Below are 26,505 nucleotides of genomic sequence, written 5' to 3'. Positions count from 1 at the left end.
AACCCCCGGCTGCGCCCTGCTCTCTTCACCCTTTTTCTTACCCCATTGACGCTGCCCGGCTCTCTCTCTCTGCCGTCGGTCGGCTCCAGCCGTCGCTGCTCGGGAAGGGTCTGCTCTGGACCTGTCGTCGGTCTCTTACTGCTCGTTGTGGCTGGGGAACCAAGCCCGGCTCTCCACAGCCTCCCCAGTGAAGTTGGATCTCTGCCTGACTGCTGGGCGGTTGCTCGCAGTCGACGCCCGTGTTCCTGGACTCGACTTTTTTTTGTTTTGTTTAATGTTGCAGGTAGATTCGCATCAACACTCGTCGCCACTGTTAGATCCGTGGTTTAGTGGATAAATAATTACACGGATGCTGTACATAACAAATAACAGGTCTTTACTGGAGGAGGGCAATCTCTAGACTGGAGTACAGAGGCATGAGCACAGCTTATATACCGGTGTGGTTACTGCCGGTACTACAGTATACAGGAGCTGTAAAAAGTAGTTCTGACTTAAAGCACATACACTACAGAAATGATTTTGTTTTTAGTGACACTTGCTGATTTCAATAGCTGGGGTTGCTATTGTACACTGAAACTAGGTCACTGCTACTCACTATAGAAATGTACAGCACTACTGTACAATGAGCCATGTACAATGGATTGTATTTGCATCTTAACTTACTGCCAGATGTACAGTTTATAAATACCCCTGCAGTACTTAGTGTCCTTTACTGTCTTCGTAATGTTGTATGCTCTGCGCCTGTCTGGGTTGGCAAAGTCATATTTAGAACAAGTAACCCATATCTCCAAGGAGCCAACTGGTGAGTTTGTTTTCATCCGGGAGCAAGAGAGGAATTCATTGTTCCTTTTAAGATATAGGCCTCAAGACACTTCTTGCAAATCATCCATTCACATGCATAACTGTTTGATGGTGGTCATAGACCATTTGGATGTTCATCAAGTCAGATCCTTTCCTGTTGATGAACACCCTGGAATGTTCAACGGCAAGTGGTTGCAGTCGATAGCACCTTGTAACCTAGGAATGGCACATCTTTCAAAACCTCTCCTGTTGCTGCATGCTGGTGCTGCTTTTAATATATTCGTTGGCATGTTGAAATAGGTTGGTGAACTACAAACTGTCTGGCCCTCATCAAGCCTCCCGCCAGGCAACAAGTCTCCTGCCATTGCCTAGCAGGAGTCATATGAACATACTTACAATTATGGACAGGTAATGACCCGCTGGTCTGTCCAGCCTGCCCAACATAATTGTGTATCACAATAACTACACTCTCCACCCAAAACCATGTCATCTCCAGGGAGCGGCGAAAAACCAGATCAAAAACCTAGGCCAATTTAGGGGGAAATATGTGGAAAATTCCTCACCTACCCATCCAGGCTATCAAAACTAGATTGGAGATCACTCTGGCCCTGAAGTGCCTACCTTTTGTAAGAGGTGATGTCTGCCCCAACCAGAAACAGGTCCAGCTCTCACTTGAAGGAATGAAGTCTGTAGCAAACATGTTGCGTACTATTGTCACTTTTATCAGTGGTGGCAGTGTGGTCCTGATGTTGCTCCTTGGTACCAGGTCTAGTTCCAAGAGATGGCATAATTCATCTATGATTTCTTGGTGAGTTGCAGCCTCCACATACGTTGCTGCTCAATGAGGCTGAGCTGGCTTGTGTACTGGCAGTAGACACGCTATACGGAGTCGTAATGGATCTTGGAAGTCTTTCCCCTATGGCGTCAGATCTTCCTGCCATCTTCTGTAACTCATCCGCCACCTCCTCCAGCAAGGTAACACCTGCTGAGGCCACCACACAGATTGAAACAGCTGAGCCGCTCTTTACAATGTCTCCTGTTCTGCTGTAGGTTGGACTCATGCCAACTTCCTCCGCTGTCTTAACACCAGTATATAATGGGCATTAATGAGTCAATTTGGGCTGGAAGATGAGCATGATCAAGCGGCACTTACTCAATAACCTGCTCACTGATGCCCAGTTTGGGTTCCGCCAAGACCACTCGGCTCCCGACCTCATTACAGCCTTGGTCCAAACATGGACAAAAGAGCTGAATTCCAGAGGTGAGGTGAGAGTGACTGCCCTTGACATCAAGGCAGCATTTGACCGAGTGTGGCGTCAAGGAGCCCAAGTAAAATTGAAGTCAATGGGAATCGGGGAAAACTCTCCACTGGCTGCAGTCATACCAAGCACAAAGGAAGATGGTTGTGGTGGTTGGAGGCCAATCATCTCAGCCCCAGAATATTGCTGCAGGAGTTTTCTCAGGGCAGTGTCCTAGGCCCAATCATCTTCAGCTGCTTCACCAATGACCTTCCCTCCATCATAAGGTCAGAAGTGGGAATGTTCGTTGATGATTGCACAGTGTTCAATTCTATTCACAACTCCTCAGATAATGAAGCAGTCCATGCCCGCATGCAGCAAGACCTGGACGACATTCAGGCTTGGGCTGATAAGTGGCAGGTAACATTTGCACCACACGAGTGCCAGGCAATGACTATCTCCAACAAGCAAGAGTCTACCCACCGCTCCTTGACATTCAACGGCATTACCATCACCGAATCCCCCACCATCAATATCCTGGGGATCACCATTGACCAGAAACTTAACTGGACCAACCACATAAATATTATGGCTACAAGAGCAGGTCAGAGGCTGGGTATTCTGCGGCGAGTGTCTCACCTCCTGACTCCCCAAAGCCTTTCCACCATCTACAAGGCACAAGTAAGGAGTGTGATGTGATAGAATACTCTCCATTTGCCTGGATGAGTGCAGCTGCAACAGCACTCAAGAGGCTCAACACCATCCAGGACAAAGCAGCCCGCTTGATTGGCACCCCATCCACCACCTTAAACATTCACTCCCTCCACCACCGGCGTACCGTGGCTGCAGTGTGTACCATCTACAAGATGCACTGCAGCAACTCGCCAAGGCTTCTTTGACAACACGTCCCAAACCCGCGACTTCTTCCACCTAGAAGGACAAGGGCAGCAGATGCATGGGAACACCACCACCTCCAAGTTCCCCTCCAAGTCACACACCATCCTGACTTGGAAATATATCGCCGATCCTTCATCGTCGCTGGGTCAAAATCCTGGAACTCCCTCCCTAACAGCACTGTGGGAGCACCTTCACCACACAGACTACAGCGGTTCAAGAAGGCGGCTCACCACCACCTTCTCAAGGGCAACTAGGAATGGGCAATAAATGCTGGCCTTGCCAGCGATGCCCACATCCCAGGAATGCATAAAAAAACCGATTAAATTGCTTATTTGTATTGCATTTGTCCTCAATAAGCTAAACATCTGTTAATGCCAGTCTGTGCATCAAAGGATGTTAAATCAGTTTGGTTCTGGCAGCAATTAATGCTAACACAACAAATAGTACATGTCAATGCACACTTGGTGAATATGTTAGGCCTAACACGCAAAGTAATGTAACCCCCATTGTGTTTGCTTATCAGTGCCCCACTCTCGCTGGCTTTAACCAATTGAGGTAGCTCCCTTCAATGGGCCCCATACATTTTTGTATATAAAGGGATTATTGCCTCTAATATAATTTCTTAAGGAAGGCAACCAAATAACCAATCCAAAAGAGTCAACATGTTGTCAGATTTCTCCATGTGCCCAGAAGGCTATTCAGTGAAAAGCTCCAGAGTATCAGTCTAACATTAATGAACCCTGATCATTTGTATTGCACCAGTGACATTAGTATGGTCACAAGAGGACCACAATGTTGTGCCGTGTATTTGCCCTTCTGAGCTTAGAATCCTATGTCATTCAGATCTCTTTAGCTACTTTCACGTTGTTCTTTGACTGCAGGCTCCTGTAGCGGGGGTCTCCCACAGCCAGTGTTCCAGGGTTTCGTTAGCAGGGCGGACCCATTTTTTTTCTCTCGGTCTTCTTGGTTTTCACCAGTTTTTCTCTGATTAACAATCACACTGAATGCAGCATCTAGTATCTGTGAATGTAAAGCAATCTGACCAAGGTAGTCTTGGCCTGTAGGCTTTAGTCCGTCGATGTGGTATTACGCAGGAACGTAAAAAAATGGATGTAAAATTAGCAGAAATCAGCGTAACGAATTGGCGCCCCAGAAATGCGTGGAACATCCGTCTTCCTTTCTTAGTTCCCTCTTTATCTTACTGATGTTTTGAAAATTATAAATTGAAGCCATCGTTTTCTGCACATTAAGCATAACATATTGACGAAAATGCAATTGTGGAGCCTTTTCTCTTTTTGATGTAGCAGATCCTGATGCCTTTTTTTTTTTAAAAAGCATATAAAAATACAGTTCCAGTATTTTTAAAAAATCGCTATAAACCACCAAGAATGGTGACTTCAGGTCTTGCTGCGCCTAAAATTTTGAGCATTAATTTACGCTCATTCAGAATGGGGGTAAGTGCAGGAAACTTGTGTTCTCTGGTCTTGTGCGTGGGGTGGGGGGCGGAGTAAGTGGAGTATCAGCGGATGTAACAAGGGGAGTAGCACAAATAATCGAGGAAATTCGTGCGTAATGAGGCTCTGCTATAAAACCCACATAGAAAGGTAGAAAAATAGGAGCAGGAGTAGGCCATTCTGCCCTTCGAGCCTGCTCCGCCATTCAATATGATCATGGCTGATCCTCTATCACAATACCATATTCCCGCTCTCTCCCCATACCCCTTGATGCATTTTGTGTCTAGAAATATATCTATCTCCTTCTTAAATATATTCAGTGACTTGGCCTCCACAGCCTTCTGTGGTAGAGAATTCCACAGGTTCACCACCCTCTGAGTGAAGAAATTTCTCCTCATCTCAGTCCTAAATGTCCTACCCCGTATCCTGAGACTGTGACCCCCTCGTTCTAGACCCCCCCAGCCAGGGGAAACATCCTCCCTGCATCCAGTCTGTCTGGCCCTGTCAGAATTTTATACGTTTCAATGAGATCCTTGCACGCGAACCTTGGCGGAAAAAAATACGCCATTGTTCCACCATAAATTGTGAGGGAATTCTGGGCCTCAGCTCCTGCTGTGAACGTGAGACATTCGTGCGAGAAAGAGACGCTAAGCTATAATAACTGGACTTCAAACAAAGTAATGTAAGGACAAATTACGCCTAATTGGCATGATTTAGTAACAACCCTGATACCATCATGATTATTCCTTCCTCGATTATTATATCAGTAAATAATTTTTTTAAGGAGACCCAGTTGTCAATGTGGCCGGGAATTTAGATGGAGCGGCTCCCTCTGCTCTGCCGTAACTTGGCCGGAAGTGCGTCGGCAACCTGATTTTCACACATCGATGAGGTTTCCACTGTACGTCTGGTGAGGTCACAGCAGCGGAACAGGAGCAGCTCCGGGCAAACTCCTGGGCCGAGCCTCCTAACATTAAGCTGATTTCCAATAGCGAAAAAAAATTCATTGTCAAGCCTTTGAACCTCTCTGCAGAGTTAAAATCATTAAAAATCTATTTTTTTTACTTTCCAAGCTACTTTACGGAAAAAGAGGAGCGGTAAGTAAATGAAATCAGAAAATCCTGCGCTGTAATTATATTGGATAAAGAATTAGCCAAGTTTGTCATTACTTTCACGTGTATGTATTTTAAAATTCACATACTTGTGTTCAAATCCCTCCATAGCCTCGCCCCTCCCTATCTCTCGGACCTCCTCCAACCCTCCAAGATATCTGCGCTCCTTCAATTCTGGCCTCTTGCGCATCCCCCAATTTCCTTCGCTCCACTATTCGCGGCCATAGCTTCAGTTGCCTGAGCCCTAAGCTCTGGAATTCCCTCCTTAAATCTCTCCACCTCTCTACCTCTCTCTCCTCCCTTCAGTCACTCCTTAAAACCCACCGCTTTGACCAAGCTTTTGATCATCTGTCGGTGTTAGCTGTGGCTCAGTGGGTAGCACACTCGCCTCTGAGTCAGAAGGTTGTGGGTTCAAGTCCCACTCCAGAGACTTGAGCACATAAAGCTAGGCTGACACTGTAGTGCAGTGCTGCACTGTCGGAGGTGCCGTCTTTCGGATGAGACGTTAAACCAAGGCCCTGCCTGCTCTCAAATTTTGTTTGATAATAGCTCCTGCGAAGGGACTTGGGATGTTTTACTATGTTAAGGAAGCTATATAAATGCAAGTTGCTGTAAATACAATTTTACAACTACAGTATATCTTCCAGTGAATTATTCACTATATATATTGCACTGTATGTGATAATAAAGTTCCTTTTAAGTTTTCTTTGAAAATGATCTCCTACACTGTGTCCCTCTCAATTGACGCAACTTTTGCACATTCCCCCATGTGCAAGAAATATTATTTTACTAAAGTGTCATTATAAACCAGTGTCAGTTTAGTATAAGATTTGTTCTTGAATCTTGCAACACTCCACAGTGTCACAGACATAAGAACATAAGAAATGGGAGCAGGCGGCCCTTCGAGCCTGCTCCGCCATTCAATAAGATCATGGCTGATCTTCGACCTCAACTCCACTTTCCTGCCCGATCCCCATATCCGTTGGTTCCCTTAGTGTCCAAAAATCTATCCATCTCTGTCTTGAATATATTCACCGACTGAGCAGCCACAGCCCTCTGGGGTATAGAATTCCAATGAATCACAACCCTCCGAGTGGAGAAAGTTTTCCTTATCTCAGTCCTAAAGTCGTCAAAATACCCTGTCCCCAATGGTTTTCTTCAGAGTCCCGTTAACAGGTCAAATGGCCGAAGAGCCAAAGTTGTGGGCGGCTGAGAATTGAAACTTTCCACATATCGTGAACCAGGCCAGGCTAAGCTTGCAGACTCCAGGTGCTAAGGATTGTCATCCCAATTCCCCCCAGTCGATATTGTACTATGCCAAGGAACACATAAATCCAAATGAGCGACCAAATAAGTGGTCTTTAACATAATTGGAATGATTTCGCCTGTGGCACGTTGAATCGATGAATCTACTGTCATTTGGACTTGCACACTGCATCTTTGGTCAAAATCTATTTATGTAGTTTCGTGCGAAGGTAGCAAAATTGCATTACAGATTGTGTGTGGTGAAAATGAATACGTTCGGGTTCAATATGAAACCTGTCTTATCAAATACTCCAACCCTTCAGTTCCAACTGAGTGCCTTCTAAATGCATAGAACATATGGCATTTAGGTCCTGTATTTAATGGAAACTGACTGCTCTACCTTATTAGACTGATAGTGAAATTTATCCTGGGTGACTGTTTCACCGACCATATGACTAAAGCACAGGCTGCTGTTCTGTTATGTACAAGGTATAACACTAATGCAAGTTTGCAAAATTTTACCATGTGTGTCCAACACATATGATGCCCTGCTTCATAAACTCTGCAATTTTACCTGAGAGTAAATTCCTTTCTATAGCCATGTCACACTTTACCGAATAACTGATTACTTTTGAACTCTAGCGATGAGTCCACTTGGTTGCAAACGTTCTTAAGTATAAGCATGTGACAATAGGCTATTTAGAGTTTTCCGAATGTTGTCTTTTTTTTTACTGTGCCTAAGATTAAATTAAACCGAAATGAATGTTAAATATTGTGCTTTTTTCTTTTCTCTAAACCCTTCTTTTCACCTCTACATTGCTATAGATCTTGATCCGTCACATTTAGAGGGTTTGAAGAGGAGGACTGCCTTTCAAACCACACTAAGTAAAAAAATCAATGCATACAAGAATTAACAATGCATGCATTTTGTGCAACAGCAATGCAACCTCCTGACTGCACTGAATTTACAGTGCAGCAATATATTGTGTGCATGAAAATGTTGTCCAAGCTTTTTTGTCCAGTTTGCAGAAACCTTTCTTCTGTTTTCGTTGTTGAATGCTGTAAGCATGAGACAAACTGTGCCCCTGCTTTCCGCAGACAAACTCGATGAAATAGTGTCAAATCCCAAACAGTCAAGGGCTGCAGAAAATGCGACAGTGGACTCGCGAGTTGCAACTATCAAACAGCGCCCATCAAGCAGGTGCTTCCCTCCCACTGCAGATGCGAATGTGAGTAAATGTTTGCTTTCAAGTTCCTGGGGTTGGCTTTGGCAATTATTATCAGTCTGAACCCGGTATATGAAAACAAGTTGGTTTCCTAATGTGCGCAGAAGAAGTTCAATGTTCCTGACTGAATTTTGGCGGAGTTGGTTCATCCCACGGAGGTGTTTATAAGACATAAGAATTAGGAGCAGCAGCTGGCATATGGCCCCTCGAGCCAATCAGTAAGAGCATGCTTGATCTTCGACCTCAACTCCACTTTCTCGCCCGATCTCCATATCCCTTGATTCCTTTAGCGTCCAAAAATCTATTGATCTCTGTCTTGAAGATACTCAAAGACTCAGCATCCACGGCCCTTTCAGGTAGACAAGTCCAAAGATTCACCACCCTCTGAGTGAAGAAATTCCTCCTCATCTCAGTCTTAAATGGCCGGCCCCTTATCCTGAGACTGTGCCCCCTAGTTCTAGACTCCCCAGCCAGGGGAAACAACCTCTCACCAGCTACCCTCTCAATTCCTCTCAGAATCTTATGTCAAAAAATAACCACTCAGTCCAAAAATAGGTTTGAGTCCAATTAGAAAACTGCCTAGCAGATAATGGAATCTTGGTCATATGGTAGCAGTGGTGCAGTTTCAAATGTTAGGCAACAATGGGAAGGAGTCCTGATCAAAAGCTAGCAGGGTGTAGGCATAGTCAGTGGAACAAGAATAACATCTGATGTGGAGCGACAGTATTTCCGTGTGTTATCTAATTACCATCTCCATTATTTCCTTCCTTCCTCCATACGACTAACTTTTATTGTGTATTTATCCTCCTTTAAAAAGAACAATGATGATTGTCCTTTGACAATGTTGATCCTTCCCCAGTGTTAATTGAGTTTGATTGTCAGGGAAGGACATACTGTGTATGTTGGGATCTCCTGAATCTCAGCACAGTGCAATCTCTTTCCCAGCCATGACTGCAATGAGCCTGAATGATCTTCTACAGAGTCAGAACGGATGATAGCTAACAGTGAAGGGTTTGAGGGCATAATTTCAATGATGGGAGCTTATGGATTTCTTTGGCTCCAAAATTTAGGCTACCACTTTAGCTGCCTCTGTTTCTTCCTCCTCTTCCCACTTTGCTTCCCCTCTTCTGCAACCCTACCCTAGCTTACTCCACCTCCTCCACAAAAGGCACTTGCTGCTCCCTTGACACCCTCCCAGCCCAACTCTTGATCATTCCACTATCCCTGCTACTTCAATGCTCATTTACAGCATAAACTACTTGCCCACAGCATGAAGACCATCTATGTCTGAGTCACCAATGATATCCTCTGTGACCGTGACATGTTATCCTGACTTGTCCTCCTTAACCTCGCCGCAGCCTTTGACAAGGTTGGCCACTCCATCCTCCTCTTCCTCCTCCGTGGTCCAACTCTGTGGTAATGCCCTCTCATGATTCCATTCCTGTCTATTCCAATATAGCCAGCACACCTCCTGCAATCATTTCTCCTCCCATGTCTGCACAGTTACCTCTAGCTTGCCCCACAGCTCCATCCTTGGCCCCCTTACCATTCCTCATTCCACATGCTACCCTTCAGTGACATTATCCATCAGCACGAGGCCAACGTCCCAACGGGGACAACCTTTAGCTTTATTTCTCGCCCCCGCTCTTGATGACTTGACTGTTTGGCCCCAAAAATGCACGAGACTTCTGGCGAGCTCGGGCCATGACTCTGGCAGGAAATAGAAACATAGAAACATAGAGATAGGAACAGGAGTAGGCCATTCGGCCCTTCGAGCCTGCTCCGCCATTCAATGAGATCATGGCTGATCTTCGTCTGAGATCATAGCTGATCTTACCAGTTCAGTACCCCATCCCCGCCTTTTCTCCGTAACCCTTAATCCCCTTAGCCTTCAGAAATATATCCAATTCTCTCTTGAAAATATTTATTGATTTAGCCTTCACAGCCCTCTGTGGCAGGGAATTCCACAGGCTCACCACTCTTTGAGTGAAGAAATTCTTCCTCATCTCTGTTTTAAATGATTTGCCTGCTATTTTTAGACTGTGGCCCCTGGTTCTGTGCTCCCCTGCCATTGGAAACATTCTCTCTGAATTCAGCCTGTCCAGGCCTGCCATAATTTTATATGTTTCGATGAGATCCCCTCTCAATCTTCTAAACTCCAGTGAGTACAAGCCCAAACTATTCAATCTCTCCTCGTAGGTCATTCCCGCCATTCCAGGTATCAGCCTGCTGAATCGCCGCTGCACTCTTTCCATGGCAAGAACATCCTTCCGCAGATGGGGCGACCAAAACTGTACACAATACTCCAGATGCGGTCTCACCAGCACCTTGTACAGCTGTAGTAAGGTATCCCTATTCCTATACTCGAACCCCCTTGATATGAAGGCCAACATACCATTTGCCTTCTTAATCGCCTGTTGCACCTGCATGCTCTCCTTCAGTGACTGGTGCACAAGAACACCCAGGTCCCTCTGCACTTCCCCATCTCCCAATCTATTGCCATTTAGATAATAATCTACCCTCCTGTTTTTACCCCCAAAGTGGATAACCTCGCATTTATCCACATTATAGTGCATCTGCCACGTATCCGCCCATTCCCCCAACCTGTCCAAATCGCACTGTAGCCTCCTGACATCCTCATCAGAGCCCACCCCTCCTCCTAGTTTAGTGTCGTCAGCGAATTTGGAAATATTGCATCCAATTCCCTGATCCAGATCATTTATATATATTGTGAACAGCTGGGGTCCCAGGACAGATCCTTGCGGCACCCCGCTGGTCACTGCCTGCCACTCCGAAAACGAGCCGTTTATTCCAACTCTCTGTTTTCTATCCGCCAGCCAGTTCTCTATCCACGTTAATACTTTGCCCCCAATCCCATGAGCCTTAATTTTGCATGATAATCTTTTGTGTGGAACCTTATCGAAGGCTTTCTGGAAGTCAAGGTACACCACATCCACTGGCTCTCCCCCATCTATTTTACCAGTTACTTCCTCAAAAAATTCCAGCAGATTAGTCAAACACGATTTACCCTTTGTAAATCCATGTTGACTCTGTCCGATCCTTTCCCCATTTGTCAAGTGCTCCGCTATTTTATCCTTAATAATGGACTCTAGCATTTTGCCCACAACCGATGTAAGGCTTACTGGTCTATAATTCCCTGCTTTCTCTCTACCCCCCTTTTTAAATATTGGGGTAACATTAGCTACCCTCCAATCCACGGGTACTGTTCCCGAGTCAATGGAGTTCCGGAAGATGATCCTTAGAGCATCTGCTATCTCCAGGGCCACCTCCTTAAGTACCCTAGGATGTAGTTTATCAGGCCCCAGGGATTTGTCGGCCTTCAGTCCCCTCAACTTACCCAACACCATATCCCTAGAGATACTAATTTCTGTCAGCTCCTCCCTCTCATTAGTCCCTATGTTTGCCGATATTCCTGGGAGGTTATTTGTGTCCTCCTTTGTGAATACAGAACCAAAGTATGAGTTTAATTGGTCTGCCATTTCCTTATTCTCCATTATATATTCTCCCGAATCGGACTGCAAGGGACCGACTTGGGATTTTACCAGTCTTTTCCTCCTGATATACCGATAAAAGCTTTTGCAGTCTGTCTTTATGTTTGCTGCAAGTTTACTTTCGTATTCTATTTTCCCCTTCCTGATTAATCCCTTTGTCCTCTTTTGCTGTATCCTGTACTGCCCCCAATCTTCCGGTCTGGTGCTTTTTTTTGCCAGTTGATATGCCCTTTTTTTTGATTTTATGCTGTCCCTAATTTCCCTCGTTATCCACGGTTGAGCCACCTTTTTAGGTTTATTTTTATGCCAAACCGGTATAAACATGTTCTGGAATTCTTCCATTCTATCTTTGAATGCTTGCCATTGTCTATCCACTGTCAATCCCCCCAGAAACACCACCCAATCAATCTTACCCGGACCTGGAAACGTTGAGCCCTGACCTTCACTGGAAATTTCAGAGGTGGGGTGGGGGGGAGGGGAAATTTCAGCAGGGGTAGGTGGAACATACCTCTGTCCATTCCAAACACAGACTCCCGTGTCAAGGTGGAGGGGGCAGGGTCAAGGACCCCCCTTTGCTAGTGTAAGCGTGGTGGTCAGTGAGATGAGCCTCCGGACAGGCACATGTGGACATCACTAGGTTATTCCATGCCGAGGGACTGGCCTTGACCTTTGAAGAAGAGCTAATACTGGCAGAATGCTGTCCACTTATAAAGCATACAGCGTGTGTGGCGATGTCTCGTGTATCAGTGAGGTAATGAACCTTGTTTTCTATTTTCAGTCAATCTATGAACGCCAGGGTATTGCTGTAATGCCTCCTACAGTCCCAGGGAGCCATAACAGCCCCTATCTAGAAATACCACGAGGAACTATGCGAAGGCAGAAATCCATAGGTAATGTGGCAGTATTTTTGTTACTATCAAGTTGAGCAAAATGGTCTGCAGGTGTTGAATACGGCCTACAATTTACTTATCGAATTGATGACGCGCGCGTGAAGTCGCGAAGCAATTCTTTATGCACTCGTACACGGTTTATCGAATAATCGTTTCCCTCCGCCGCCAACTAACTCGGTCACGTTCCCCAGGAGGGAGCCTCGCCTGCTATGAGTGCGTATTTGAAAATCAGGGAAGCGCACTGTGCACGATTTTCAGACTACTGTTTGGAAAATGGCGCCTAGCTTTTTGACCAAATCTCCAGCGTGCGCCCACAGCGGGTGCGACTCTACGCCAGCAGCCAGCAAACAACCCCTTTTGTTTACATCCGTGTTTCTACCATCAACAGAATTTTAACAAATGGCATTGAGGGCCAGTTAATGAAAGCTTTTTGCTGCCAGGAGTGAGTTCACACTTCTGGTGATTTTTTTTTTGTTTGTTTTAAAAAGTGTGCCCGTGCCGTCTGAAACTTTAGCATTAGACATACTCGGGGAGAAATTACCGTCGACAAGTGTTATTGTGTGAATGCTTAATGGCTTAGAACCAATTCCCCCTCCGCTATTGCAATGAAGTTGGTAACCTATTAAAAATAAATGGGTTAATGCCTTCTTTACAATACCAGAGAGAGGTCTTTGTTCCTAGTGCATTAAACATCTGTGCCATATTATCGCTGACGGCTTTCTCTCCCACCTCCCCCCCCCCACCCCCATAAAGCCAAGAACTGGAACAGGTGACAGTTTTTGTACTTACACCAATTTCCACAAAAGCATGCACGCTTATTTCTTTTGTTCATTTGTCCTCCAGAAAATGAAGTGAGGGATGGTGCTCAGTGCACAAGGCGATGGATCTTGAATGTCGAGGAACCCGTTTTCTCTGGCATTCAGTTATTTTATTTTCCTTATTTCAAACAGTCTAACCTTGGACCCCTTCAGATCCTTGACTTCGACCTTCCTTGTCGTCGCTATAATTAAAATGAGCTACGATCCAAGTATCAGACATTGTGCACGGTAAAGCAATAAGGTAGATCTTTACGCACCAACTGGTGGAAAATGGTGCTGATCTCTGCACCCAAATCCCCGACATGGAGTCCTGCCAGGCGAATCGCTGCCGGTCGGGGGCACTGATTCGTAAGATCTGCCCCAGAAAACTTCAATTTTACACGTTGTTTGGTGAAAGAAATTCAATTCAATTCAGTGCGGGAGAACTTAAGTATCTGTTTATCAAATTGATGGTAATGTGGGGTTTTGTTTTGTGCGCAGGTATGTTAGAAGAAGAGAAGCAATTTTTAGCTCCTCCTTTACTAAAGTTTACCAGAAGTTTGTCAATGCCAGACACTGCTGAAGATATCCCACCTCCCCCGTCAGTTTCCCCTCCTTCACCTCCTTATAATACACCCAAACCTTCCACCCCACGGGGTTACGGTACAATAAGGCCTGGCTTCAATCATAATTCTGGGTTAAGAACGCATAATTCCAACAGACCAGATAGCACGGGAACAATCGGCACGGACCGCCAGAAAAAAGCGATGTACTACAGACAAGATTCCCAACAGTATTCCATGGATTCTGAAGACCAATATAAGCCAAACGCTACGTCACACCAGACCATGCGAAACAGGAGGGCTAACATGCCAGAAAATCCATATTCTGACGTCGGGAACGTCGGGAATAAAGCAGTGTACGTCCCTGCCAAGCCGGCCAGAAGAAAAGGTCAGCTGGTGAAGCAATCGAAAGTAGAGGACAGCCCGGAGAAAACATGTTCTATTCCCATCCCCACCATTATCGTCAAAGAACCTTCGACCAGCAGCAGTGGCAAAAGCAGCCAAGGCAGCAGCATGGAAATTGACACCCAGGCTTCAGAACACCAAGTTCACCTTAGGCCCGATGATGGCTTCTGCAACCCATTCGCAGCGGCTATTGCTGGGGCAGTGAGGGACAGGGAGAAGAGGATAGAAGCTAAGCGTCACTCGCCTGCATTCCTCTCAACGGATATGGGCGATGAAGACGCCGGGCTCCTACCAAACTCACGGTTGAGGCAATCCAAGTCAATTGATGAAGGGATGTTGAGCAGTGAAGAACGTTACAGTCACCTAATGGTCCCATCATCCAAAGCTAGCACCAATTACAGCAGTGCAGACACGAGCACTCCAAGACTGCCGAGTAGCACAAGGATATTAAACGTTGCTTCTAAAAAAGAAGATTTTGAATGCAACGCCGGAACTACAAAAGGTTATAGTGCATCAAACATTCCCAATAGTAATAATAATTACGTCCATCCTGTCACTGGTAAAATATTGGATTCGAATACTCCATTGGCCTTAGCCTTGGCTGCAAGAGATCGCACAATAAAGGACCAGCCCCTGCCAAACGCTAGCAAAGCTGAATCTGGAAAAACCGAACTCACCAAACCACTGTACATTGACACAAAGTTAAGGTCAACTGTGGAGACCGCAGCTTCTGCCTCTTGCTCTACCAAACCGAACCAATCTTCCGCGACGCTGAGAAAAGAGACCAACCCAAAGCTGGAAGAGAACACGAGTAAAGAAGACAAGAAGAGCGATGACAAGAAAAACATGCTGATCGACACTGTAGATACCTCACAGCAGACGCCGCCGGGACTGCTCATGGTGCATTCGGACGTTGGAGCCAAGCCAAATAACAGCGGGGGCGTGGAAAGTAAAGCAGAAAATTCCCCGGCGAGCGTCACATCAGAGCAACATAAAGCTGCGGAAAATGCTTCAGAGCCTAAGAAAGCCGCCAAAACCATCATAACCATCAGTTCAGTTGAAGATTCCGCCGTTTTACCATTCCGCATCCCACCACCTCCACTAGCCTCCGTTGACGTAGAAGAAGATTTTCTGTTTTCCGAACCTTTACCTCCGCCGCTGGAGTTTGCCAATAGCTTCGAGAGCTCCGAGGATCCGCCAGCCGTCCCGTTGCTCTCAGAGCTGCTGAGACAGAACAAAAGCTCCACTTGCGCCACTCTGCCGGCGCACAACAGGGACACGAGCAGCTCAGCTCCGGCTTCTTCAGATGCTAAAAAGCCGGCTGGTCTTTCCGACCCTCTGCCCACTAGCTTCGCCCCGCCGCGGGAGACTTTTGACAACGTCGTCGATTCAGGGATCGAAGAGGTGGACAGTCGCAGCAACAGTGACCATCACTTGGAAACGACCAGCACTATTTCTACCGTCTCCAGTATCTCCACGTTGTCTTCTGAGGCTGGAGAGAACTTAGATACTTGCACAGTCTATGCAGATGGGCAGACTTTTACGATTGACAAGCCTCCAGTCCCTCCAAAGCCAAAAGTTAAGCCCATCATCAACAAAAACAATGCAATTTACAAAGATGCTTTGATAGAAGAAAACCTCGACGGCTTGTTCATGCCGCCGCCCACACCACCTCCCCTGCCCGCTGGCATCCCGCCTGAAACTCTTAAATCCCCACAGCAGAGGACCTCGAAGCTATGGGGTGACGGACCCGACCTTAAAGTCCCTGCTGCAACAGATGCAAAGGCGAATGTCATTAGCGAATTGAATTCAATACTGCAGCAAATGAACAAGGAAAAGGTGCCCAAACCGACAGAGGCCTTGGATTCTCCTTCAGGAACAAGAGGAGCAGCTTTTGGAGCAAGGTAATGGCGAGCTGTTAATCAGAGAATGCACAATCGGTCAAATTGGCAAAATTAATTTTGACAAAAGGTTGCAATCGGTTATTTTTCTTAATGCTAAGCGAATGGATTTCAAGCTTTAAGACAAGATGTGTGGCACTGATTTAATCAATAAAGAGAGAGGGAGGGGCAGTATGGAATTAACTGTAACTGATGGATGAAGTCGCCATAATATGAACTAATGATATTTGTTTTAAATTGGTCTCCGCTCTGTTAAAATCACAGAGAAGTTTGATACAAGCACATTAAAGGGGTTATTTTCCAATTCTGATAAGAAGCCTCTCTCACCAGAAACGCCAATTAGAAATTACATAGAATTTACGGCACAGAAATAGGCCATTTGGGTCATAGAAACATAGAAGATAGGAGCAGGAATAGGCCATTCGGCCCCTCGAGCCTGCTCCGCCATTTAATGAGATCATGGCTGATCATCCAAATTCAGTACCCTGTCCCTGCTTTCTCCCCATATCCCTTGATCCCTTTAGCCTCAAGAAATATATCCAACTCCTTCTTGAATATATTTAATGAATTGGTGTCAACTGCCCTGTGTGGCAGAGAATCCCACAGGTTCACCACTCTCTGGGTGAAGAAATTCCTCCTCATCTCAGTCCTAAATGGCTTACCCCTTATCCTTAGACTGTGACCCCTGGCTCTGGACTCCCCGGCCATTGGGAACATCCTTCCTGCATCTAGTCTGTCTAGTCCTGTTAGAATTTTATAAGTTTCAATGAGATCCCCTCTCATTCTTCTAAACTCTAGCGAATATAAGCCCAATCGACCCAATCTCTCCTCATAACGTCATTCCTGCCATCCCAGGTATCAGTCAAATGGTCTATGCCCGTGTTTATATTCCACATGAGCCTCCTCCCACCTCTCTTCATCTAATCCTATTAGCATATCCTTCTATTCCATTCTCCCTCATGTATCTGTGCTATTCGCCTCAACTACCCCCTGTGGTAGCGAGTTCCACATTCTCACCACTCCCTGGGCAAAGGAGTTTCTTTTTTTTATTCATTGGATGTGGGCATCGCTGTATTGCCCATCTCTTATGGCCCTTGAGAAGGTGCTGGTGAGCTGCCTCCTTGAACCGCTGTGGTGAGGTATTCCCACAGTGCTGACGTTGTCACACCAGTTGACAACTGAGTGGCTAGCTGGGCCATGTCAGAGGGGCAGTTAAGAGTCAACCAGCATTGCTGTAGGTCTGGAGTCACATATAGGCCAGACCGGGTAAGGACAGCAGATTTCCTTCCCTAAAGGTCATTAGTGAACCAGATGGGTTTTTAATGACAGTAGTTTCATGGTCACCATTACTGATACTAGCTTTTTATTAACTGAATTTCAATTCCACAGCTGCCGTGGTGGGATTTGAACTCACGTCTCGGGATTATTAGTCCAAGCCTCTGTATTACTCGTCCAGTAACGTAACCACTATGCTACCGTACCCGTATCCTCTTGGATTTGGGTGAGCACTGTGCCCAAATTTCCGACGTACACTTCCAGAGGTCAAGGCTCCCCGCGGAGAGCAGGAGATTGAGAAGTTACCCCTGCAGTGAGTTTAATCGACAGTAATTTTTACCCTATTGAGCCACAACAGATGAGTTAGAACGTGCTAATAGAAAGGTAGAAACAGCACTGAACCCATGGCACAGACTAAAACCTTTAATAATCAAAAGCTCATTTTTCAATGTAGCTAAAGCATTTCTCCATAGCAACAGCTAATCAAAATCGTGAATTGCTTTGGTCTGTTTATTTATTTCGATGGTAATTCAAGCAGTGCAATGAATATTCCATCATTAAGGTGTTTTTTTAGCCAAGTTCATTTAGGTTTTTTTTTACCCAGTGCACTCCTCTCTGTAATTCTGTGTCAAGTTATAACACGCCCCGGAAGAGAGTGCAGCTGATTATATACATTAACCTGTGACTAGAAAAACACTGTATATGCCAAGAATATTTCTACAAACATCATGGATTGAGATGAATTCTGTGCAAATATTCAGAGGTGTCTGACAGTATCTGAGAGAACTTTAATGCATATATTTGTCCATGGTCTACTGGGTGTTCTTTCCTACTTCTTCAAGATGTTGCTGATATTCAATGCTTTCCTGCTTGTCATGAACCTTTTCTTCTTTAATATGATTAGTAATGTCCTGTCTACTTAATATACAGCAGTTACCTTTCTGATGTAGCTAAACTATCTGAATATTGTTATCATAGTAGCTCATTTTTACAAATTGCGTTCGAACAGTTGGAAAATGAGATGTGCGCAACGCAAATTTTGTATTGTTCAGCGCGTATTCATTTACATAATCAACTGATCTAGGCTGCCGTGGAGTCCTTTAAATCGCAGTCTAAATCCAGTCCTGTACAAGCCAAATTATAACTGCCTCAGTAAGTACACATTGACCATTCAAGAGATGGATTTTCTCCACTGTCCTGCCCAAAATCGGACAGGAGAGTGGCGGCAAAGGGGGCATAATTGGATGGCGAGGCCTACCACCGCCTCACGGCCCAATTCTGAATTGTTCTCCTCCCTCCCTTCTGCCTCAACCACCATCAGCCACTCCTTTATCTGCTCGCCACATGCAAATGCCAACGTTGTGGGGGAATGGGGGGGGGCAGGTTCCCATATGCCCCTGTTCCTGGCACTGCCTAGGACTCCCAGGGCAGTAGGCCCAGGGTAGCAACAGGAATGGCCCCAAATGCATCAGATGGCCGAGTGGTGGTCTCTGCCGAGGTCTTCAGCCAAGGTCCAGGTGCCGTCGTTGGGGTCCTCTGGCCCCTTTAATGATGTGCATTTCAATGTAGATGAAAATCAGGTGGTTTCTACAATGAGAACTGACCCACAAGGCCGGGTTTAGGCCCGGGTGGCAAGTTGAAAATCTACCCCTTGATCCTCATAATGTTAGCGGGTCAAGTTAAATTGCCTACTTTTATTAATAACTGAGTATCAGCTGTGGCTCAGTTGGTAGCACACTTGCTTCTGAGTCAGAAGGTTGTGGGTTCAAGTCCCACTCCAGGGACTTGAGCACGTAAATCTAGGCTGTCACTCCAGTGCAGTACTGAGGGGGCGCTACACTGTCGGAGGTGCCATCTTTCGGATGAGATGTTAAACCGAGGCCCCGTCTGCTCTCTCAGGTAGACGTAAAAGATCCCGCGGCACTATTTCAAAGAAGAGCAGGGGAGTTACCCCCGGTGTCCTGGGCCAGTATTTATCCCTCAACCAACATAACAAAAAGCTGATTATCTGGTCATTATCACATTGCTGTTTGTGGGACCTTGCTGTGCGCAAATTGGCTGCCGCGTTTCCTACATTACAACAGTGACTACACTCCTAAAAAAGTACTTCATTGGCTGTAAAGCGCTTTGAGACGTCCGGTGGTCATGAAAGGCGCTACATAAATGCAAGTCTTTCTTTAATAAAAGGACAAAGGTAGAATGTTGACACGTAGTCAAATCAATACCACACGCCGACACTTGGATTTTACCTCAAGCTGTTAAATTCATTCTCCTCTGGGCTCCAGGACTACCTCCTAACCTTAGTTTACGTAATCGCTAAGGCTCAAGTATTAAACTGTTATCATAGCCATAAAAGTATTAGTCATCTGTACTCATCCTCGCTGGGATAATATCGGCTGCAAACATTTGACTCTACAAATGCCCGACTAGGAATAACCTTTTCAGTAAAGTGGAGTCCGGTAAGAATGATCACTGTCTGTAATCATCAGTCACTTACAAGTATCAAAATCTGTATTATAAGCTGGCTTGTAAAATAATGCTCTTAATTTTGTAACTTTATTGTCAAAAAAGCACCAAGTTTTGTTTTCGGCATTAGCCTTGGTCCAACAGTAGCGTTATTTCAGCAAACTTTAATCGGTTTATAACAAGTTAGTCTGCAGAAGGAGACATCTGTGAATGCACCATCCTTTTTAGAACCCTGTTGATCTGCAATGCCAGTTATATACTTGGGTGGCAAGTTGAAAATCTACCCCACTATCTCCAACGTCAACACCAACAATACCCACTTGCATTTATATAGCGCCTTTAACACAGTAAAACATCCCAAGGCACTTCACAGGAGCGTTATCAAACAAAACTTGACAACGGGCCCGACAGCTCAAGCTCGACGGGCCGAATGGCCTTCTTCTGTGCTGTAACCATTCTATGATTCTAACATGCCACAAAAGTATGATATTAGGACAGATGACCAAAAGCTTGGTCAAAGAGGTTGGTTTTAAGGAGCATCTTGATGGAGGAAAGAGAGGTAGAGAGGCGGAGAGGATTAGGGAGGGAATTCCAGAGCTTAGGGCCCAGGCAGCTGAAGGCACAGCTGCCAATGGTGAAGCGATGAAAATCAGGAATGCTAAGAGGCCATAATTAGAGGAGCGCGGATATCTTGGAGGGTTGTAGGGATGGAGGAGATTACAGAGATAGGGAGGGGTGAAACCATAGAGGGATTTGAAAATAAGGATGAGAATTTTAAAATCGAAGCATTGCTTAACCGGGAGCCAATGTAGGTCAGCGAGCACAGGGGTGATGGGTGAACGGGACTTGGTGCGAGTTAGGACATGGGCAGCAGAGATTTGGATGACCTCAAGTTTACAGAGGGTAGAACGTGGGAGACTGGCCAGGAGTGCATTGGAATAGTCAAGTCTAGAGGTAACAAAGGCATGGATGAGGGTTTCAGCAGCGGATGAGCTGAGGCGGGGTGGATTCGGGCGATGTTTCGGTGGTGGAAATAGGCAGTCCTAGTGATGGCGCGGATATGTGGTCAGAAGCTTAACTCGGGGTCAAATATGACACCAAGGTTGCGAACAGTATGGTTCAGCTTCAGACAGTTGCCAGGGAGAGGGATGGAGTCGGTGGCTAGGGAATGGAGTTTGTGGCGGGGACTGAAGACAATGACTTTGGTCTTCCCAATATTTAGTTGGAAGAAATTTCTGCTCATCCAGTGCTGGATGTCGGACAAGCAGCCTGACAACTTACAACTTACCTTCTATTACTTTCCATAACTGGACATGTTCAGTATTACGCCAGGCAGGAAAACCAGGGGGTCAGGTGGAACGGCAGTTTACAACCCGCCCAATATTGACTTCACAGTGGGCACGGTGTTAAACCAGCGTTCCACCCGATCCCGTCAGTTTCCTGACGGGGGGAGGGGGGCGGGGGGTTAGGTTAACATTACTCCCGATGGTCTCGCGCCAAGTAATCAGACTGGATAGTTGGATCCATGTTTAAACATTCGAAGGAAAGCTTTCTGTTCCCATTCATACCCAGATATTCAGAAGTCCCTCCGATAAGCCAGGAGAGAATGCGTTAAGATTTAACCAGCACTGCGCTATGACCCGCTGCTACCTGCCTTCTACCTAGATTTGCTTTAACCACTAGAGATGTTCTGGTATCTGTAGTAAGAGGATTTGTAGTAACAGGCTTTATGACTAATATAATGAGCTGATGTGCTAATATGACTTTGTAAGAGCAGGATTAAACTTAATCCCAGAACTTCGGGTCGGGAGCTTCCCGCGGGTGCAAGCCTCCGACCTGCACTTACCTAGCGCGCCATTGAGCTGTAGGCCCGCATGGGATTCCGATCCTGGGCCTCCTCCAACTGCCGGCGCACAGTGCTTACGTATCCCAGGGGCGCAGTTAGTTCGAAGCGTCCCCTGGGATCACGTGGGCCATGGAGAGCCAATGGTAGCAGGGAATCTGTATTCATAGATTTGACAGGAAGACCTGTCCAATCTATGAATACAATTCAGCCCCAAAACATAACTAAAACTTCAAATAATTTTTTTTTTAAATCACATTTTTAAAATAACTATAAATTACATAAAATAACTATTTTAAACAATAATTTAAATTTTTGAAAAAATTAATTACAGTTTCTAATGGGGCTAAAAATAAACTTACCTTTCTTTAAAGTATTTAAAAATAATAAACTTGTGGAAAAAATGTGTTAATTTTACTTAATTCACCACTTACCTTGTTAAAAGCAGGCCTTGCGACTGCTTTTTAAATGCGTAGCTCCTGGAGACTTACCCTCCCGGAGAAACCTGCAAAAAAAACAGAAGTTCCAGGCGTACGCGCTGCCTCTCCGGCGCATGCGTTCGACCTGTGAACCCCTTCCTTTAAGGGAACGGAAGTTCCGGTTTCCCGCGCATGCGCAGTGCATGCACGAAACCGGCACTTTCGTTGGGCCTACGCGTGAGTACCCATCGCGTACTCACCCGTGGGGACTCGAAGTTCTGGCCCTTTAAATTAATATTAATATTGGCTATGAGCTCCCCATATGCTATAAGATCCCCCTAATGGCTAAGCAAGTAGCTGAGGCAGAAAGATCCCAGGTTTTCAGGGAATCAAGGGCACGGGGCGGGCAAGTGGAGTTGAGGCAGATGATCAGCCATGATCTTATTGAATGGCAGAGCAGGCTCGAGGGACGGTATGGTCTGCTCCTGCTCCTGTTTCTTCTGCTCTTATATTTGCTATCTGATCTGTGCTGAGTTAAGTGATTGCAGTCAGGGTAGGGGCACTGCAATTGTCAAAGTGTCAGCTTGGCTCAGTTGTTAGCACTCTTGCCTCTGAGTCAGAAGGTTATAGTTCAAGCACAGAGTGCAAGACTTGAGTGAATAATTTAGGCTGAAACATTACAGTGCAGTACTGAGGGAGTCAAATGCTTTAAAATGACATTAAACAGAGTCTCTGGCTGCCTGTGCTGTTGGCTCAGGTGGGCGTAAAAGATTCCACGGACAGGTTTTGAAGAAGGGCAGGGAGTTTTCCTTGCATTCTCACCAACATTTCCTCCCTCAACCAACATCATTTATCTCCTTTGCCGTTTTGAGATCTTGCTGTGCATAATTAGCAGCTGCATTTTCCTACATAACAAAAGTCACTGCACTTCATAGAATCATAGAATAATACAGCACAGAAGGAGGCCATTCGGCCCATCGTGCCTGTGCCCGCTCTTTGAAAGCCCCATCCAGTTCGTCCCACTCCTCAGCTCTATCCCCATAGCCCTGTATTTTTTTTCCTTCAAGTATATATCCAATTCCCTTTTCAAAGTTGCCACCACCCTTTCAGACAATACATTCCAGATCACAACAAATCGCTGCGTAAAACAAAAAATCCTCATGTTGCCTCTAATTCTTTTGCCAACGACCTAAAATCTGTGCCCTCTGGTTACCGACCCTCCTGTCACTGGAAACAGTTTCTCCTTATTTACTGTGTCAAAACCCTTCGTGATTTTGAACACCTCTATCAAATCTGCTCTTAAACTTCACTGTTCTGAGGAGAACAACCCTGTCTTCTCCAGTCTCTCCACATAACTGAAGTCCCTCATCCCTGGTACCATTCTGGTAAATCTCTTCTGCACCCTCTCTAAGGCTTTGACATTCTTCCTAAAGTGCGGTGCCCAGAATTGGACACAATACTCCAGCTGAGGCCTAACCAGTGTTTATAAAGGTTTAACGTAACTTCTTGCTTTTGTACTCTAAGGGCTCGATTTTCCAAGCCCCGAGTCTTATGTTCATTAATAAATAGACATTCTTATTATGAACACAGCTAGCTTTTGCTAGTTACTTTATTGAGCACATGTGGACGAGGTACAGTATCTGTAGAGGCTTCCATCTTGACTGCTGCCTTGTGGGTAGCCTAGTGCCTCATGGGTAATGTAGTCTTAATATATATACAGCTGGGTAGTGTAGTCTTATACATTTAGCTATATACAGCTCTACGGCTCCACCTAATGTCCACTATAGAATGACATGTTATTGATCATTACACCGAGGAGGCGGGTTTGGAGGCAGGAGTGGTGGGAAAATTGCAGAATCGGGGGGCAGGAACCCATCCCGCCCCCAACCCGCCTCCGTGACAATGTCCCAGGAGGCGGGTACCCGACCTGTGCTGGGAGCCGCCTCCCCGAGGCGGGAAGGGGATTAGTGCCAATTAACTGCCTGTTAACAGGTAGTTAACAAGCAGTTTTTTGCCTAATCCCTATTTTTAGCCCTGAAGTGTGGGCTGTCTGACGGCTCCGAACCACACCAAGTTAGTGAGGCGGACCGTCGATTTGCAGGGGTTGGAGGGTTCAAGATGTCCGTTGTGCAGGTGAGTGATGGGTGCATGTGTGCAGAGGTAAGTGTGTGAGGTAAGTGTAAAGTGTTTTAATAAGTTTTACTTACCTTTACTGTCTCCTGCAGGCTTCCTTCCTTCAGTTCTCGGGAGTCCCTCAGCTCACCGGCACAGAAAGCAGAATGGCCGCTGAACTGTCAATAGCTGCAGCCTCTGCTTTCTGGTCTGGGGAGCTCTCTAACTGAATCTGAGTAGAAGGACTCAAGTTAGAAGACAGATGAAATGTCAATCGCTGGCGTCACCAGTAACCAGGTGTCCCTTAATTGACCTGCTGAGCCCGCTGGTGGGCTTAACAAGGTCAATCAAGGGAAATTGGCGTGGGTTGGCCACAAGTCGATGGAGGCGGGACTACAACCTAAAAAGTGGGAGTCCCGCCTCCAAAAGCTCCCCATTGACAAAATCGAGCCCTATGCCTCTGTTATTAAAGCCAAGGATCCCATATACTTTTTTAATGGCCTTCTCAACTTGTCCTGCCACCTTCAAAGATTTGTGTACATACACGGCCACTTCAAGAGTAATTCTTGTTTTGCAAAGCCTAAGGACATGATGCGGTGCTATATAAATGTAAGCTCTTTCTCAAAAAATGATCTCAGGACTGCTTGGAAACTCTAATTATGACAAGAAACTTGAGACACTGGGTCTATTTCCGCTGGTGTAGAGAAGACAAAGAGGAGCTTCAATGGTGGTTTTTAAAAGTATGAAAGGTTCTTATCGAATGAATATGGACAGACTATACCTCTGCCTGGGGAGTCAGTGACGGCAGATCATCAATTTAAAATTGTCACTAAGGTACTGAGGAGAGAGGTTAAAAGAAATGTCTTTATGTGGTGGGTTGTTGGAGCATGGATTGCTTTGCCTCAGGGAATGTTTGCGGCCGAGACCGCCGCATCTTTCAAGGGAAAATTGGATAAATATTTGAAGCAGAGGAAGATATGGGGAAAACGAGCATGGCAGTTTGGAATAGTTTTAGCAAAATTCGGCACAGACATGTTGGGCCAAATGGCGGCCTCCTATGAAAAGAAAGCAAGAAGTTACATTTATATAGCGCCTTTCACCACCTCAGGACGCCCCAAAGCGCTTTACAGCCAATGAAGTATTTTTGAAGTGTAGTCACTGTTGTAATGTAGGAAACGTGTCTGCCAATTTGCGCACAGCAAGCTCCCACAAACAGCAATGCGATAATGACCAGATAACAACAGAAAACGCTGGAAATACTCAGCAGGCCAGGCAGCATCCGTGGAGAGAGAAACAGAGTTAACGTTTCAGGTCTGGGGCCCTTCATCAGAACTGGAAAAAGCTGGAGATGTAACAGATATTAAGCAGGTGCAGAGAGAGGGGTGGGGGCGGATTAGATGGGGAGGAAGGAATTGAAGGAACATACTGTGCTTTTGTAAGAGACAGGAAAGATAAAATGTTGCAAATGGGGATGGCAAAATCGTACAGCATGAAAAATGGGGGCAGAGGTTATAGATTGAAATTGTTGAACTCAATGTTGAGGCCAGAAAGCTTTATTGAAGTGCCTAATCAAAAGATAAGGTGCTATTCCTCGAGCTTACGTTGAGCTTCATTAGAACAATGTAATAGGCCGAGGACAGAGAGATCAGAGTGGGAGTGAAGCGGTGAATTAAAGTGACAGGCGACCGGAAGCTCAGGGTCACCCTTACGGACCAGATAATCTGTTCTTGTCTTGTTGCTTGAGGGATAAATATTGGCCAGGACACCGGGGAGAACTCCCCCGCTTTTCTATGCTGTAAGCACTTATGGTTCTATGGGTGAAGGAGGGGAACATCACTCCCTGCTCCTATTTGTTATTCAGTGCCTTTTGGTTGAAAGTGTGTGTGTACATTAAATGAGGACAGGTTTGGGTTCGTTTGTGATGCAGCTGCAGTTGAATAGCCTGCCATCATTCACTGTCAAGACTTACACAGGAGTAATGGCAAGTTGGCCAAGTACCAGAGGTCAACACATGGTCCATGGATCCGTACTCCAGAACAAAGTCAACGTCCTCGGGAGGGCACTTTTATGCTGAATCGAAGATTTGATTCTCATTCATAGAATCATAGGATGATACAGCACAGAAGGAGGCCATTCGGCCCACCGTGCCTGTGCCGGCTCTTTGAAAAGAACTATCCGATTAGTCCCACATACCTTTTCCACCAAGAGGTCACTGTTCAGGAAACCCCAGTTGATTTTTTTTCTTACTTCTCAAGTAACGAGCCTGATAAGGGCAATTGTAGCATGGCTAAGACCGAAAAGCAGCTAACTCCGCACAGACCGGGGGGACAGAACCTGCTGCCTTGCCGG

General features: G+C 45.8%; 1 protein-coding gene across 2 annotated transcripts in view; it reads left to right on the top strand.

The window, feature by feature from the left end:
* Positions 1 to 26,505, top strand: part of shank2b (SH3 and multiple ankyrin repeat domains 2b) — a 1,331,733-nt gene that overhangs the window by 1,280,783 nt on the left and 24,445 nt on the right. Inside the window, exons 21-24 of one of the 2 annotated variants that reach the window (XM_086008224.1) lie at positions 7,573 to 7,632; positions 7,846 to 7,976; positions 12,264 to 12,375; positions 13,674 to 16,044. In XM_086008224.1, coding sequence (XP_085864350.1) covers positions 7,573 to 7,632; positions 7,846 to 7,976; positions 12,264 to 12,375; positions 13,674 to 16,044 — 2,674 coding nt within the window. The remainder of the gene's footprint in view (positions 1 to 7,572; positions 7,633 to 7,845; positions 7,977 to 12,263; positions 12,376 to 13,673; positions 16,045 to 26,505) is intronic. The other variant, XM_086008225.1, reaches the window with a different exon arrangement.

Source organism: Somniosus microcephalus, chromosome 15, assembly GCF_052327205.1.
Source record: "Somniosus microcephalus isolate GS21.2 chromosome 15, FLI_Smic_1.0, whole genome shotgun sequence".
In the NCBI taxonomy this organism is placed as follows: domain Eukaryota; kingdom Metazoa; phylum Chordata; class Chondrichthyes; order Squaliformes; family Somniosidae; genus Somniosus; species Somniosus microcephalus.
The sequence above is the reverse complement of the archived record's forward strand: the minus strand, read 5'-3'. Positions and strand labels throughout refer to the sequence as shown.